This window comes from Ylistrum balloti, unplaced genomic scaffold (genome assembly GCF_031769215.1).
Source record: "Ylistrum balloti isolate Yb309-2 unplaced genomic scaffold, AGI_CSIRO_Ybal_v1 Utg370678, whole genome shotgun sequence".
In the NCBI taxonomy this organism is placed as follows: Eukaryota; Metazoa; Mollusca; class Bivalvia; order Pectinida; family Pectinidae; genus Ylistrum; species Ylistrum balloti.
In genome coordinates this window covers 356942-374601 of record NW_026782409.1, presented here as the reverse complement: position 1 = coordinate 374601, position 17660 = coordinate 356942, and the positions used below count along the sequence as shown (strand labels likewise).

Sequence of the window (17660 nt, the reverse complement as noted above, 5' to 3'; positions counted from 1 at the left end):
TAGGGCACACCACAGTAATAAGATATACAGCATGATATACTACTGTGATAGTGTAGGGAACATGACACACCACAGCAATAAGATAGGGATTATGATATACCACTATGATAATGTAGGGAACATGACACTCCACAGTAATAAGATATACAGCATGATATACCACTGTGATAATGTATGGAACATGACACACCACAGTAATAAGATATACAGCATGATATACCACTGTGATAATGTAGGGAACATGACACACCACAGTAATAAGATATACAGCATGATATACCACTGTGATAATGTAGGGAACATGACACACCACAGTAATAAGATATACAGCATGATATACACCTGTGATAATGTAGGGAACATGACACACCACAGTAATAAGATATACAGCATGATATACCACTGTGATAATGTAGGGAACATGACACACCACAGTAATAAGATATACAGCATGATATACCACTGTGATAGTGTAGGGAACATGACACACCACAGTAACAAGATAGGGAGCATGACACACCACAGTGATCAGATATACAGCATGATATACCACTGTGATAGTGTAGGGAACATGACACACCACAGTAATAAGATATACAGCATGATATACCACTGTGATAATGTAGGGAACATGACACACCACAGTAATAAGATATACAGCATGATATACCACTGTGATAATGTAGGGAACATGACACACAACAGTAATAAGACAAGGAGCATGATATACCACTGTGATAATGTAGGGAACATGACACACCACAGCAATAAGATATACAGCATGATATACCACTGTGATAATGTAGGGAACATGACACACCACAGTAATAAGATATACAGCATGATATACCACTGTGATAATGTAGGGAACATGACACACCACAGAAACAAGATATACAGCATGATATACCACTGTGATAATGTAGGGAACATGACACACCACAGTAATAAGATATACAGCATGATATACCACTGTGATAATGTAGGGAACATGACACACCACAGTAATAAGACAGGGAGCATGATACAGCATGATATACCACTGTGATAATGTAGGGAATATGACACACCACAGTAATAAGATATACAGCATGATATACCACTGTGATAATGTAGGGAACATGACACACCACAGTAATAAGATATACAGCATGATATACCACTGTGATAATGTATGGAACATGACACACCACAGTAATAAGATATACAGCATGATATACCACTGTGATAATGTAGGGAACATGACACTCCACAGTAATAAGATATACAGCATGATATACCACTGTGATAATGTAGGGAACATGACACACCACAATAATAAGACAGGGAGCATGATATACCACTGTGACAATGTAGGGAAAATGACACATTACAGTAATAAGATATACAGAATGATATACCACTGTGATAATGTAGGGAATATGACACTCCACAGTAATAAGATATACAGCATGATATACCACTGTGATAATGTAGGGAACATGACACACCACAGTAATAAGATATACAGCATGATATACTACTGTGATAATGTATGGAACATGACACACCACAGTAATAAGATATACAGAATGATATACCACTGTGATAATGTAGGGAACATGACACACCACAGTAATAAGATATACAGCATGATATACCACTGTGATAATGTAGGGAACATGACACTCCACAGTAATAAGATATACAGCATGATATACCACTGTGATAATGTAGGGAACATGACACACCACAGTAATAAGATATACAGCATGATATACCACTGTGATAATGTAGGGAACATGACACACCACAGTAATAAGATATACAGCATGATATACCACTGTGATAATGTAGGGAACATGACACTCCACAGTAATAAGATATACAGCATGATATACCACTGTGATAATGTAGGGAACATGACACACCACAGTAATAAGATATACAGCATGATATACCACTGTGATAATGTAGGGAACATGACACACCACAGTAATAAGATATACAGCATGATATACCACTGTGATAATGTAGGGAACATGACACACCACAGTAATAAGATATACAGCATGATATACCACTGTGATAATGTAGGGAACATGACACACCACAGTAATAAGATATACAGCATGATATACCACTGTGATAATGTAGGGAACATGACACACCACAGTAATAAGATATACATCATGATATACCACTGTGATAATGTAGGGAACATGACACACCACAGTAATAAGATATACAGCATGATATACCACTGTGATAATGTAGGGAACATGACACACCACAGTAACAAGATATACAGCAAGATATACAGCATGATATACCACTGTGATAATGTAGGGAACATGCCACACCACAGTTATCAGATATACAGCATGATATACCACTGTGATAATGTAGGGAACATGACACACCACAGAAACAAGATATACAGCATGATATACCACTGTGATAATGTAGGGAACATGACACACCACAGTAATAAGATATACAGCATGATATACCACTGTGATAATGTAAGGAACATGACACTCCACAGTAATAAGATATACAGCATGATATACCACTGTGATAATGTAGGGAACATGACACACCACAGTTATAAGATATACAGCATGACATACCACTGTGATAATGTAGTGAATATGACACACCACAGTAATAAGATATACACCATGATATACCACTGTGATAGTGTAGGGAACATGACACACCACAGTAATAAGATATACAGCACGATATACCACTGTGATAATACAGGGAACATGACACACCACAGTAATAAGATATACAGCATGATATACCACTGTGATAATGTAGGGAACATGACACACCACAGTAATAAGACAGGGAGCATGATATACCACTGTGATAATGTAGGGAACATGACACACCACAGTAATAAGATATACAGCATGATATACACCTGTGATAATGTAGGGAACATGACACACCACAGTAATAAGATATACAGCATGATATACCACTGTGATAATGTAGGGAACATGACACACCACAGTAATAAGCAGGGATCATGACACACCACTGTGATCATGTAGGGAACATGACACACCACAGTAATAAGATATACAGCATGATATACCACTGTGATAATGTAGGGAACATGACACACCACAGTAATAAGATAGGGAGCATGACACACCACAGCAATAAGATATACAGCATGATATACCACTGTGATAATGTAGGGAACATGACACACCACAGTAATAAGATTTACAGCATGATATACCACTGTGATAATGTAGGGAACATGACACACCACAGTAATAAGATATACAGCATGATATACCACTGTGATAATGTAGGGAACATGACACACCACAGTAATCAGACAGGGAGCATGATGTACCACTGTGATAATGTAGGAAACATGACACACCACAGTAATAAGATATACAGCATGATATACCACTGTGATAATGTAGGGAACATGACACACCACAGTAATAAGATATACAGCATGATATACCACTGTGATAATGTAGGGAACATGACACACAATAGTAATAAGACTTGGAGCATGATATACCACTATGATAATGTAGGGAACATGACACACCACATTAATAAGACAGGGAGCATGATATACCACTGTGATAATGTAGGGAACATGATACACCACAGTAACAAGATAGGAAGCATGACACACCATATTAATAAGATATACAGCATGATAAACCACTGTGATAATGTAGGGAAAATGACATACCACAGTAATAAGACCGGGAGCATGATATACCACTCTGATAATGTAGAGAACATGACACACTACAGTAATAAGACAGGGAGCATGATATACCACTGTGATAATGTAGGGAACATGACACACCACAGTAATAAGATATACAGCATGATATACCACTGTGATAATGTAAGGAACATGACACACCACAGTAATAAGATATACAGCATGATATACACCTGTGATAATGTAGGGAACATGACACACCAAAGTAATAAGATATACAGCATGATATGCCACTGTGATAATATAGGGAACATGGCACACCACAGTAATAAGATATACAGCATGATATACCACTGTGATAATGTAGGGAACATGACACACCACAGTAATAAGATATACAGCATGATATACAACTGTGATAATGTAGGGAACATGACACACCACAGTAATAAGATATACAGCATGATATACCACTGTGATAATGTAGGGAACATGGCACACCACAGTAATAAGATATACAGCATGATATACCACTGTGATAATGCAGGGAACATGACACACCACAGTAATAAGATAAGACTAATCTCCTAGAAACATTGATACAGGCCCCTGTGATAACATACCAACCCTCATCTCCTAGAAACATTGATACAGGCCCCTGTGATATACCAACCCTCATCTCCCAGAAACATTGATACAGGCCTCTGTGATAATATACCAACCCTCATCTCCTAGAAACATTGATACAGGCCCCTGTGATAATATACCAACCCTCATCTCCTAGAAACATTGATACGGGCCTCTGTGATAATATACCAACCCTCATCTCCCAGAAACATTTATACAGGCCACTGTGATAATATACCAACCCTCATCTCCCAGAAACATTGATACAGGCCACTGTGATAATATACCAACCCTCATCTCCTAGAAACATTGATACAGGCCCCTGTGATAATATACCAACCCTCATCTCCTAGAAACATTGATACAGGCCCCTGTGATAATATACCAACCCTCATCTCCCAGAAACATTGATACAGGCCACTGTGATAATATACCAACCCTCATCTCCCAGAAACATTGATACAGGCCCCTGTGATAATATACCAACCCTCATCTCCCAGAAACATTGATACAGGCCCCTGTGATAATATACCAACCCTCATCTCCTAGAAACATTGATACAGGCCCCTGTGATAATATACCAACCCTCATCTCCTAGAAACATTGATACAGGCCCCTGTGATAAAATACCAACCCTCATCTCCTAGAAACATTGATACAGGCCCCTGTGATAATATACCAACCCTCATCTCCTAGAAACATTGATACAGGCCCCTGTGATAATATACCAACCCTCATCTCCTAGAAACATTGATACAGGCCCCTGTGATAGTATACCAACCCTCATCTCCTAGAAACATTGATACAGGCCCCTGTGATCACATAAAAACCCTCATCTCCTAGAAACATTGATACAGGCCCCTGTGATAATATACCAACCCTCATCTCCTAGAAACATTGATACAGGCCCCTGTGATAATATACCAACCCTCATCTCCAAGAAACATTGATACAGGCCCCTGTGATAATATACCAACCCTCATCTCCTAGAAACATTGATACAGGCCCCTGTGATAATATACCAACCCTCATCTCCTAGAAACATTGATACAGGCCCCTGTGATAATATACCAACCCTCATCTCCCAGAAACATTGATACAGGCCCCTGTGATAATATACCAACCCTCATCTCCCAGAAACATTGATACAGGCCTCTGTGATAATATACCAACCCTCATCTCATAGAAACATTGATACAGGCCCCTGTGATAATATACCAACCCTCATCTCCTAGAAACATTGATACAGGCCCCTGTGATAATATACCAACCCTCATCTCCTAGAAACATTGATACAGGCCCCTGTGATAATATACCAACCCTCATCTCCTAGAAACATTGATACAGGCCCCTGTGATAATATACCAACCCTCATCTCCTAGAAACATTGATACAGGCCCCTATGATAATATACCAACCCTCATCTCCCAGAAACATTGATACAGGCCCCTGTGATAATATACCAACCCTCATCTCCTAAAAACATTGATACAGGCCCCTGTGATAACATACCAACTCTCATCTCCTAGAAACATTGATACAGGCCCCTGTGATAATATACCAACCCTCATCTCCCAGAAACATTGATACAGGCCCCTGTGATAATATACCAACCCTCATCTCCCAGAAACATTGATACAGGCCCCTGTGATAATATACCAACCCTCATCTCCCAGAAACATTGATACAGGCCACTGTGATAATATACCAACCCTCATCTCCCAGAAACATTGATACAGGCCTCTGTGATAATATACCAACCCTCATCTCCTAGAAACATTGATACAGGCCCCTGTGATAATATACCAACCCTCATCTCCTAGAAACATTGATACAGGCCCCTGTGATAATATACCAACCCTCATCTCCTAGAAACATTGATACAGGCCCCTGTGATAATATACCAACCCTCATCTCCCAGAAACATTGATACAGGCCCCTGTGATAATATACCAACCCTCATCTCCCAGAAACATTTATACAGGGCACTGTGATAATATACCAACCCTCATCTCCCAGAAACATTGATACAGGCCCCTGTAATAATATACCAACCCTCATCTCCTAGAAACATTGATACAGGCCCCTGTAATAGTATACCATCCCTCATCTCCTAGAAACATTGATACAGGCCCCTGTGATAACATACCAACCCTCATCTCCTAGAAACATTGATACAGGCCCCTGTAATAGTATACCAACCCTCATCTCCTAGAAACATTGATACAGGCCCCTGTGATAACATACCAATCCTCATCTCCTAGAAACATTGATACAGGCCCCTGAAATAGTATACCAACCCTCATCTCCTAGAAACATTGATACAGGCCCCTGTAATAGTATACCAACCCTCATCTCCTAGAAACATTGATACAGGCCCCTGTGATAACATACCAATCCTCATCTCCTAGAAACATTGATACAGGCCCCTGTGATACATTAGGCCCCTGTGATAATATACCAACCCTCATCTCCTAGAAACATTGATACAGGCCCCTGTGATAATATACCAACCCTCATCTCCTAGAAACATTGATACAGGCCCCTGTGATAACATACCAACCCTCATCTCCTAGAAACATTGATACAGGCCCCTGTGATAATATACCAACCCTCATCTCCTAGAAACATTGATACAGGCCCCTGTGATAATATACCAACCCTCATCTCCTAGAAACATTGATACAGGCCCCTGTGATAATATACCAACCCTCATCTCCCAGAAACATTGATACAGGCCCCTGTGATAATATACCAACCCTCATCTCCCAGAAACATTGATACAGGCCACTGTGATAATATACCAACCCTCATCTTCTAGAAACATTGATACAGGCCCCTGTGATAATATACCAACCCTCATCTCCTAGAAACATTGATACAGGCCCCTGTGATAATATACCAACCCTCATCTCCTAGAAACATTGATACAGGCCCCTGTGATAATATACCAACCCTCATCTCCTAGAAACATTGATACAGGCCCCTGTGATAATATACCAACCCTCATCTCCGAGAAACATTGAAACATTGATACAGGCCCCTGTGATAATATACCAACCCTCATCTCCCAGAAACATTGATACAGGCCCCTGTGATAATATACCAACCCTCATCTCCTAGAAACATTGATACAGGCCCCTGTGATAATATACCAACCCTCATCTCCTAGAAACATTGATACAGGCCACTTTGATAATATACCAAATCTCCTATTGATACAGGCCCCTGTGATAATATACCAACCCTCATCTCCTAGAAACATTGATACAGGCCCCTGTGATAATATACCAACCCTCATCTCCTAGAAACATTGATACAGGCCCCTGTGATAATATACCAACCCTCATCTCCTAGAAACATTGATACAGGCCCCTGTGATAATATACCAACCCTCATCTCCCAGAAACATTGATACAGGCCACTGTGATAATATACCAACCCTCATCTCCCAGAAACATTGATACAGGCCCCTGTGATAATATACCAACCCTCATCTCCCAGAAACATTGATACAGGCCCCTGTGATAATATACCAACCCTCATCTCCCAGAAACATTGATACAGGCCCCTGTAATAATATACCAACCCTCATCTCCTAGAAACATTGTTACAGGCCTCTGTGATAATATACCAACCCTCATCTCCTAGAAACATTGATACAGGCCCCTGTAATAGTATACCAACCCTCATCTCCTAGAAACATCGATACAGGCCCCTGTTATAGTATACCAACCCTCATCTCCTAGAAACATTGATACAGGCCCCTGTGATAATATACCAACCCTCATCTCCTAGAAACATTGATACAGGCCCCTGTGATAATATACCAACCCTCATCTCCTAGAAACATTGATACAGGCCCCTGTGATAATATACCAACCCTCATCTCCTAGAAACATTGATACAGGCCCCTGTGATAATATACCAACCCTCATCTCCCAGAAACATTGATACAGGCCTCTGTGATAATATACCAACCCTCATCTCCTAGAAACATTGATACAGGCCCCTGTGATAATATACCAACCCTCATCTCCTAGAAACATTGATACAGGCCCCTGTGATAATATACCAACCCTCATCTCCTAGAAACATTGATACAGGCCCCTGTGATCACATACCAACCCTCATCTCCTAGAAACATTGATACAGGCCCCTGTGATAATATACCAACCCTCATCTCCTAGAAACATTGATACAGGCCCCTGTGATAATATACCAACCCTCATCTCCTAGAAACATTGATACAGGCCTCTGTGATAATATACCAACCCTCATCTCCCAGAAACATTTATACAGCCCACTGTGATAATATACCAACCCTCATCTCCCAGAAACATTTATACAGGGCACTGTGATAATATACCAACCCTCATCTCCCAGAAACATTGATACAGGCCCCTGTGATAATATACCAACCCTCATCTCCTAGAAACATTGATACAGGCCCCTGTGATAATATACCAACCCTCATCTCCTAGAAACATTGATACAGGCCCCTGTGATAATATACCAACCCTCATCTCCCAGAAACATTGATACAGGCCCCTGTGATAATATACCAACCATCATCTCCAAGAAACATTGATACAGGCCACTGTGATAATATACCAACCCTCATCTCCCAGAAACATTGATACAGGCCTCTGTGATAATATACCAACCCTCATCTCCCAGAAACATTTGTACAGGCCACTGTGATAATATACCAACCCTCATCTCCTAGAAACATTGATACAGGCCCCTGTGATAATATACCAACCCTCATCTCCCAGAAACATTTGTACAGGCCACTGTGATAGTATACCAACCCTCATACCGCAGCACTAGGTCACACAGGCGTCGACACAACACATACAGCAGCGTTAGGTCACACAGGCGGCGACACAACACATACAGCAATGCTAGGTCACACAGGCGGCGACACAACACATACAGTAACGTTAGGTCATACAGGCGGCGACACAACACATACAGTATAGCTAGGTCACACAGGCGGCAACACAACACATACAGCAGTGCTAGGTCACACGGGCGTGAACACAACACATACAGCAACGCTAGGTCACACAGGCGGCGACACAACACATACAGCAAAGCTAGGTTACACAGGCACGGACACAACACCTACAGCAACGCTAGGTCACACAGGCACGGACACAACACATACAGCAACGCTAGGTCACACAGGCGGCGACAGTACACATACAGCTGTGCTTGGTCGTACCGGTCACCGATATATATCGCACAGGGCTGTTAGCACAATTTCATTTATTGGTGCATACAGACACCACATGAGGTATGTGGTGTCCTCCTCTATATCTCAACATCCACAATTTTTATTTATGTTTATTCAACACTGGTAATAGGGTCAAAAAAGCAAACACAACACCAATTTATGCAATCTCGAAATCGAGAATCTCACATAATTTTACTCAACACACAATCATACATACAATACAACACACAAACATACAAACACCATCCACCATTTAATCCTAACCTATAAAACTCTCAACCTCAACGTAACTTATCTTGTTGAAACCTTTCGTAACCCTTTTAATGCTGCACATTTACACAAATCACATATATGATTATAAAAAGTCGGTATAGTGAACAAATGTATGCAGAAAGAATGGAGTGGAATCACAGAAAGCAATAGACAATATGGTTGGGAAGGTCTTCAAGACGGGACAACAACAAAAAACAAGCTTAAATTATGATTTCATCTTCACCAATCTAACCAATAACCACTCACCACTAACTATAGTCCGGCTGATGGGACTTTAAACGGTGGCCCGTGTGGGGATTATCCAACCTCGCACGCTAAAGATCCCTCTGTATTTTTCGAAACAGACTAGGCGTGCTAACACCGGTCCAGGGGTCTATGGATAGTGTCAGACTATAAAATTATTCTTAAGGCATTAGACATACTTCAAAATGACCCCAACACAAATCAAAGCCAGACAGGTCCCCAAACCTTCCTGCCAGCTTCTGGATATGTTTTAACTGCTAGAGTTAGAATAATGCAATATTATGCCCTGGATCCGTCTTCTTTAACTAGTATAATCAAATGGTCAGCGTTACTGGTGATTTCATTGAGGAGGATGCAGGTCGCCAGAACACTAATGTTCGTCGGTGAGACGAGAGCCGGATACGAGATGCATTACGGAGACGGAAAACCTGGCAACCAATCAATAGCTCGTCAGCCGGTTGTAAAGTCCTGGTGAGATTGTGTCGGCTCTCTCTCTCTCTCCTGGAGCGCTAGGTGCAGTATGTAGGGGCTGCAGTCTATTTTAGTTAGGAATTGGAGTATGTAGGATTCTTCTCACATAAAGTTCATAGCGTGATGAAGCCACCGTCTATACTAACAGTCTTACATATGTAGTAACATTGTATCTGCTAGAAATGTTGTGTTTATCAGATGTAGGAATATAATGGTATAATGTGAGATAGTCGTTATTTTACTCGGTATTGTTGTACCTTATCAGTTTTTGATGTGAATGAAATATAATTAACATTCCGTCTTCTTGCTCTTTTGTTATATACACGTAACCGACGTTTCCAATTTGTAAAACCCTTTTTGGTCGAAGATTAACGTACCTGGGTTGAAGGGTTCACTGCGGAAACCTCAAACTTTTACACTGGTGACGTTACCAGGATATTGTTTACCAATTTTGGACATTTTTATTTTTATTTGGGTCGTTTCAATCAAGATTTAAAAATGAGGTGGTACGGCCTCTGGGCAGTGTAATAGACATGAACAGGGGACCATTATATAAGCTGCCATGTCGCTACTAGTACTGTATCATACACTTTCAGCACACCTAGAATTACCTTTTCAGCAGGGAGCAGGGCTCCGTGTTCTAGTACTGCTTCTATTTTGGTTCTTGTTGATGACATTTCGTTCCATATTAATTCCAAGATATATATATATGCATTCGTTCCGCATAATTGTGACAGCCTCGCTAGGATACCAATCCCAATTTTGTATCTACCTATGTGGTACCATGTGCTTCAGTCGAACACAGTAGATCATGCCGGCTACACGTGTTAGTGTTATCTGTATTCTGTCGGTCCTGTTAGACCAGATATAGTTATTCACATAGTGGCAGCGGTAAACTCAACATGGCAGAAGCAGCATTTCGTTTGCCGGAGAAACTAAACATTACGGAAGGTAATATTGCCGAAAATTTCCGGAAATGGAAACGACAAGTGGAAATTTACATGTCGGCGAGCGGTACCGCGGCGAAGGACAATGTAACCCAAGTTGCTATTATTTTGCATTGTGCGGGTCCACACGTGGTTGAACTGTTTGATCAATTCACATGGGATAACGAGGATGATGATAAGGATCCCGATAAAGTACTCAAAAAACTTGAGAAATACTGTAATCCCCGAGCGAATGAGGTTATTGAATCACACAGATTCTGGTGTGTACCGTGGCAGGAACCATTCGACATTTTCCTTACGGAGTTGAGACACAGGGCCGATCGATGTAATTTTGGCGCCTTGAAGGATCGTCTGATCAGAGACAAGATTATTTTCTCATGTCAAGGTAAGCTTCAGCTACAGTTATTGAAAGACGACAGTAACACTCTAGAAGGAACTATTAAACTGTGTCGTGCTTTTGAACAGTCAGCAAATCATGTGAAAGAATTGAGGGATGGCGGTGTGTCAGTCGCTACTAAAGTAAACAAAGTCACAAAGGCTCATCGTAAAACCAGTAACAGTAATCGGAGTCAACATTCCAATGACGAAAATAAGAAACCCGGTGCTGGACGCTCTGTGAAACCCAGCAGACCCAAAAAACCGGAGGACAGACACGGTGAGTGTGATTTTTGTGGGGGCAAACATGAACGTAATAAGTATAAATGCCCAGCCTATGGGAAAGTCTGCGACCACTGTAAGGGGAGACACCACTTCAAAAAAAATGTAAAAAGATACATTTGGTTGAAGGGAATGATACACAGTGTGAGGATAGTGATGACGACAATTATCATTGGCTATCAGCTGTGAAATCCAAGCCACGTCAGAATGTGTCAGCGTGCATGATAGTGAACGAGCAGGAGGTTCGATTCCAACTCGACAGTGCTGCAGATGTGAACACTATCAATCAGAAGTTTGTGAGAAAAACTCAAGTTCGACCTACATCTATAACATTGAAGATGTGGAATAAGTCAGATTTGAAACCCCTTGGTGAAGCGGATCTGGAGGTGACTAATGCGAAAACTGGTGAGGCACACAATGTGACTTTTGTGGTGGTACCTAATGGGCTAATGTGTCTTCTTGGACTACAGACAGTTCAAGAAATGGGACTAGTAACAATAAATAACAGCAAGATTATTGCTGCTGTGAACCAACAACAACTTGGAGATCTCGGTGAAGCATCTCTCAAGGTCAACCCGGAGATACCTGCGAAAGCCTTGCCATGTCGTAAAATCCCTATCGCACTACAGGATGAGGTCAAACGCGAGCTCGACTCATTAGTCGCGCGCAATGTTCTCGTACCAGTCACAGAACCTAACACATGGGTAAGTCAAATGGCAGTTGTTCACAAGTCGAATGGAAAGCTGCGCATTTGCATCGACCCTCAAGCCCTTAACACGGCGTTGATGCGTGAACACTACAAACTCCCAGTGTTGGATGATGTATTGCCAAAGTTAAGCAAGGCTAGATGTTTTAGCAAGCTAGATGTCAAGGACGCATATTGGCACGTGAGACTTGACGAGGAGTCTAGCAAGCTCACAACCATGATAACCCCTTTCGGTCGTTTTCGTTGGGCGAGACTACCTTTCGGACTCAAGGTGTCCAGCGAAATTTTCCACAGGAAAATAACTGAAGCGTTAGGTGACTTAGATGGAGTCTTCACGATAGCGGACGACATCATTGTAGCCGGTTGCGGAAGCGACGACTCAGCAGCTAATCGCGACAACGACCGGAAATTACGCTCTCTCTATAAGCGGTGTAAGGAGCAGAACATCACTCTAAATGAGGATAAAAAGGCTATTGGCCTACGCGAGATTTCATTCCATGGTCACTCGATAACCAGTGATGGTGTGAAGCCCGATGACAAGAAGATCAAGGCAATTATGGAGATGCCAGCTCCCGAGGATGTCTCTGGTGTGAAACGATTTTGCGGAGTTGTGCAATACATGGCCAAGTTTCTACCAGACCTCGCGATCACTTTGGAACCCATTCGTGCATTGACGCGCAAAGATGTGGAGTGGAACTGGTCTAAAGACTGTCAAACCGCGTTCGACGAAGTAAAGCGCAAACTCACGAAAGCACCCGTATTGGCTTATTTCGACGCCAACAAGGAAGTCGTTGTTCAGGTCGACAGTAGTCAACATGGAATTGGCGCCGTACTGGTGCAATGTGGACAACCCATAGAATTTGCATCACGATCCCTAACGACATCTGAGCGAAACTGGGCACAGATAGAGAAGGAGGCCCTGGCGATACTTTTTGGTCTCGAGCGTTTTGATCAGTACACGTATGGACGAGCCGTTACAATCCAAAATGATCACAAACCGTTAGCATCGATACTGAAAAAGCCACTGAGTGATGCGCCAAAACGACTACAGAACATTCTAGTGCGTTTGAACCGATATGATTTCGAATTCCACTTTGTGAAAGGGATGAACCTGACCATTGCTGATGCGTTGAGCAGAGCTGAACTGGTTTCTGAAACTGAACCGCGACCGAGAATCATGTCTGTAAATGCTTTCAGTAATATTCCCGATGCAAGACTCGAGGAAGTCCGTGAGGCTACTGAAAAGGATCCTGGGATGCAGGAACTCGTATCATTGATTCTGTGTGGGTGGCCTAGTGACAAGGCTAGCGTTCCCGCCGCTGGGAGACCCTACTTTGATTTCCGCGACACGTTAGGATATCATGATGGTATTGTGATGAAAGGTGAATCCGTAGTGATCCCGCAATCGTTACGCACGGACATGAAAGCCAGACTACATAGTGCTCATCTTGCCTATGATAGTATAGCAAGGCAGAATCAGCCGTAAAGATCATCAAACATATGATGATTAAGTGTTTGCGCGATGGATCTGACCAATATGAAGCTCTTTTGGAACTGAGAAATACTCCAAGGCAGGACACTGGCAAGAGTCCTGCCGAAATGATGTTCGGACATTGTACGCGCACTATGTTGCCGTCAATACATCAAAAACCGCGTGACGTCGAAGCTATGACCCGTAGACAGTCCCGTAGAGATATTGTCAAACGTAACTACGACAAGAAGTCTCGAGTACTCCCGAAACTGAGGAAAGGACAGAATGTGTACTACAAGAAATTCCCGTCTGATATCTGGAGACAAGGAAAGATAATAGATGAAGTGGCTGATAGGTCGTACACGCTTCAAACTCCCAATGGTGCGATTTATCGTAGAAATCGTGTTCATCTACGCCCAACTACAGTGAACGTGAACATTCGTGATCACACGCCAACACGTCCAGTGAAAAGTGAGTCTATCAAATCATCTCAATACGATGGTGTGGTCGTCAACAACGAGGATGTGGGCCGCAACGGCTCGCGTGATGTCGATATCGGTACCAAGCAAACCGCGCCTGGAAACAATACTCCGATCGCGACCAGTGTTGGACAATCAGACACTCCGAGTGCACCCAAGGCCGAGCCTGGCATTATGCAATCATCACGACCAGCAAGGACAATTCGCGAGCCAGCCTATTTGAAGGACTATGTGCGCTAGTGATGTGTGACTGATGCAATTTGATCCAGTTTTTTTTACTTTTTAGGTGTTCCGGAACTGTGTTCAAGTTCAAGTGTTTAATTTTGTGTTAATGTTCAAAGAATTAATCTCATAAAGTAATGGTGTAATTCTGAACATTTTAGTTGTTAAAGGTTATAGAACTGTCTTTATACTGCTGCATCCAAAGACTACTGCTAGTAATATACTGGTGATAAGTTTTATACAATTTATTAAAGCCTCAAGAACTGTGCTAACAATAAGTGCCAAATTTGATGTCTATTTCCATTCTTAAAGAAAAGGGGATGTTGATGACATTTCGTTCCATATTAATTCCAAGATATATATATATGCATTCGTTCCGCATAATTGTGACAGCCTCGCTAGGATACCAATCCCAATTTTGTGTCTACCTATGTGGTACCATGTGCTTCAGTCGAATACAGTAGATCATGGCGGCTACACGTGTTAGTGTTATCTGTATTCTGTCGGTCCTGTTAGACCAGATATAGTTATTCACAGTTCTGGGCGTGTGTTCTATGATAGTTATGGGGGGCATTCACAATAGGTTTTGAGATGTTGATATGGAGGATATAGCAAAGTTTGTTTCATTTGGAACCGCTCCTGTATACCCTACACTTCCTAGCTCACGTATACGTAGCTATAGCGGAAACAGATCTGATAGCAATACCAGTACTTTGACACTAGGGAATCCCGTTTACGGGATAATGCCTTTGTACATGATAACCCCCGTCCCAGGGCTAGAGAGTCTGGGAGAGTACAGAATATCACAGGCCCTAGTTAAATAGGGGAGACAATTCTACCCCAAACTTTTACTAGCCCTCCCCCCCCCCCCCCCCCCCCCCCCCCCCCCCCCCCCCCCCCCCATGAGGGAATCTGTAGCTTGCCAAACATAGTAAAGGTACAGAAACATAAAGACCTATACAATTATGATGGTTCAGATGAATTCAAAGATTATATCATACACCTTGAGCAGGTGGTTCAATGAAACCAGCGGGTTATTATGAAACAACTTTAAAGATGTAAAGTAGGCAAGTTAGTATGAGAGCTGGAGGCTAAAGTGGCCAGGTTGGACCAATTATCAGGGAACATTGGTGAAGATTTCCTGTGTAAACATGGAGGTAAAATCCATTTCAGGGATAAGACCCTTAGGTTGGAGGGTTAGTGTGTCAACCTTGTTACAGAAGGGTACAAAGGGAGTGCCCGCGTAAGGATGTTTGAAACAGTTTCTGTACCAGCTAACTCAGAGTGTCACTTTAGGGGTTATATAGAAGGTGCAATACATAGTACAGAGGGCATAGTGGAACTAAATACATTTGTAGCCAATAAGGGGTTAATGGTGGCAAAAGCATTAGTCATTGCTTCATGGAATGAGATAAATCTCTCTGTCACGAACCTTGGTGATCAGAACATTATGATACATCCTAATATGATCGAAGGGAGGAGACTTCGGTAAAGCTTCATCAGCTAGAAGCAGATAAGGCCTTAGAATTATACATTAGTGTTTAAAACAATTGGTAGACCGGTTCTCATTGGAACTGACATATTTAGAGTAAAGTCAGACTACAGATCTGCAAGCAGAATATGAAGATATATTCTAACGACCTAATGGAGAAATTGGTCAAACTCAGGGGGTTGAGCACAATACAGACACAGGGAATGAGCGCCCAATTAGAATACATGCATGACTTATCTCTCCAAGTCAGAAAGTTATAGTTTAGCAGGAATTAAACAAAATGCTTGGTGATGGTATTATACAGTCCATCAACAGTCCTTGGGCAGCCCCTGTTGTATTAGTGACTAAGACGAACGGCTGTACCTAACTGCTCAAACCGTTGCCCGCAAGCTTGCGACAGAATTTATCTGCCGGTTTGGAACCCCAATATCCATTCACACAGTCCAATGACAAGAGATCTAATCTGACCTCTTTAAGGCTATTTGTGGAAAGTTAGGAATAATAAAATCTAAAATTACTCTCTACAGACCCCAGTCCGATGGACAGGTCCCTACAAAGTCCTCAAGAGACTTACTGATATTAATAATCAAATCCAAAAGTACCTTATTTCCAAGTCCATAGTTGTCCATATTGATCATTTAAAACCAAACTCAGATGCTGGAGATGAGAATGAATGTGATGAGTTTGGTGGCGGTACAGATACTGAGTTATTTCAGTCTAAGGGAGACAACTCGACAAAACAGAGTTGGTAGAAATGTAAAACCTTAAGTCAGATACTCAACATAATACCTAAAATTCAAATGAGAATGTAAATTATTGAGCAGCCAAAACAACAAAACTGCTGTACAAGCAGAAAATATCATAAAAGATATTTTTTCAGAATAAAAGAGAGAGAGCGAGAGAAAATTGTTTTTCTGTGAAATGTTTTTCATTGAAAATTTACATGGAAAAATTCTTAGGATATGTGTTCACCTTGTTGTGAGGATTTGTCATAGATGATCAAAAGTAGGTCACTATAACCTACACCTTAACCTATTATTTCTTATCTGATGAGGGACTGTAATTTGGCGAATTGTTTTGTTTGAGTAATAAAATACACATCTTGTGTCATTACATATACTAAGTAACAA

At 41.6% G+C, this 17660-nt stretch overlaps 1 protein-coding gene across 1 annotated transcript; it reads left to right on the top strand.

Moving 5' to 3' along the window:
• Positions 1–11458: 11458 nt before the first annotated feature.
• Positions 11459–14352, top strand: LOC132557483 (uncharacterized). Its single transcript, XM_060221973.1, has 2 exons — positions 11459–12158; positions 12290–14352. The coding sequence occupies exons 1-2, from the start codon at positions 11459–11461 to the stop codon at positions 14350–14352; spliced, it is 2763 nt and encodes a 920-aa protein (XP_060077956.1).
• The last annotated feature ends 3308 nt before the right edge of the window (positions 14353–17660 follow it).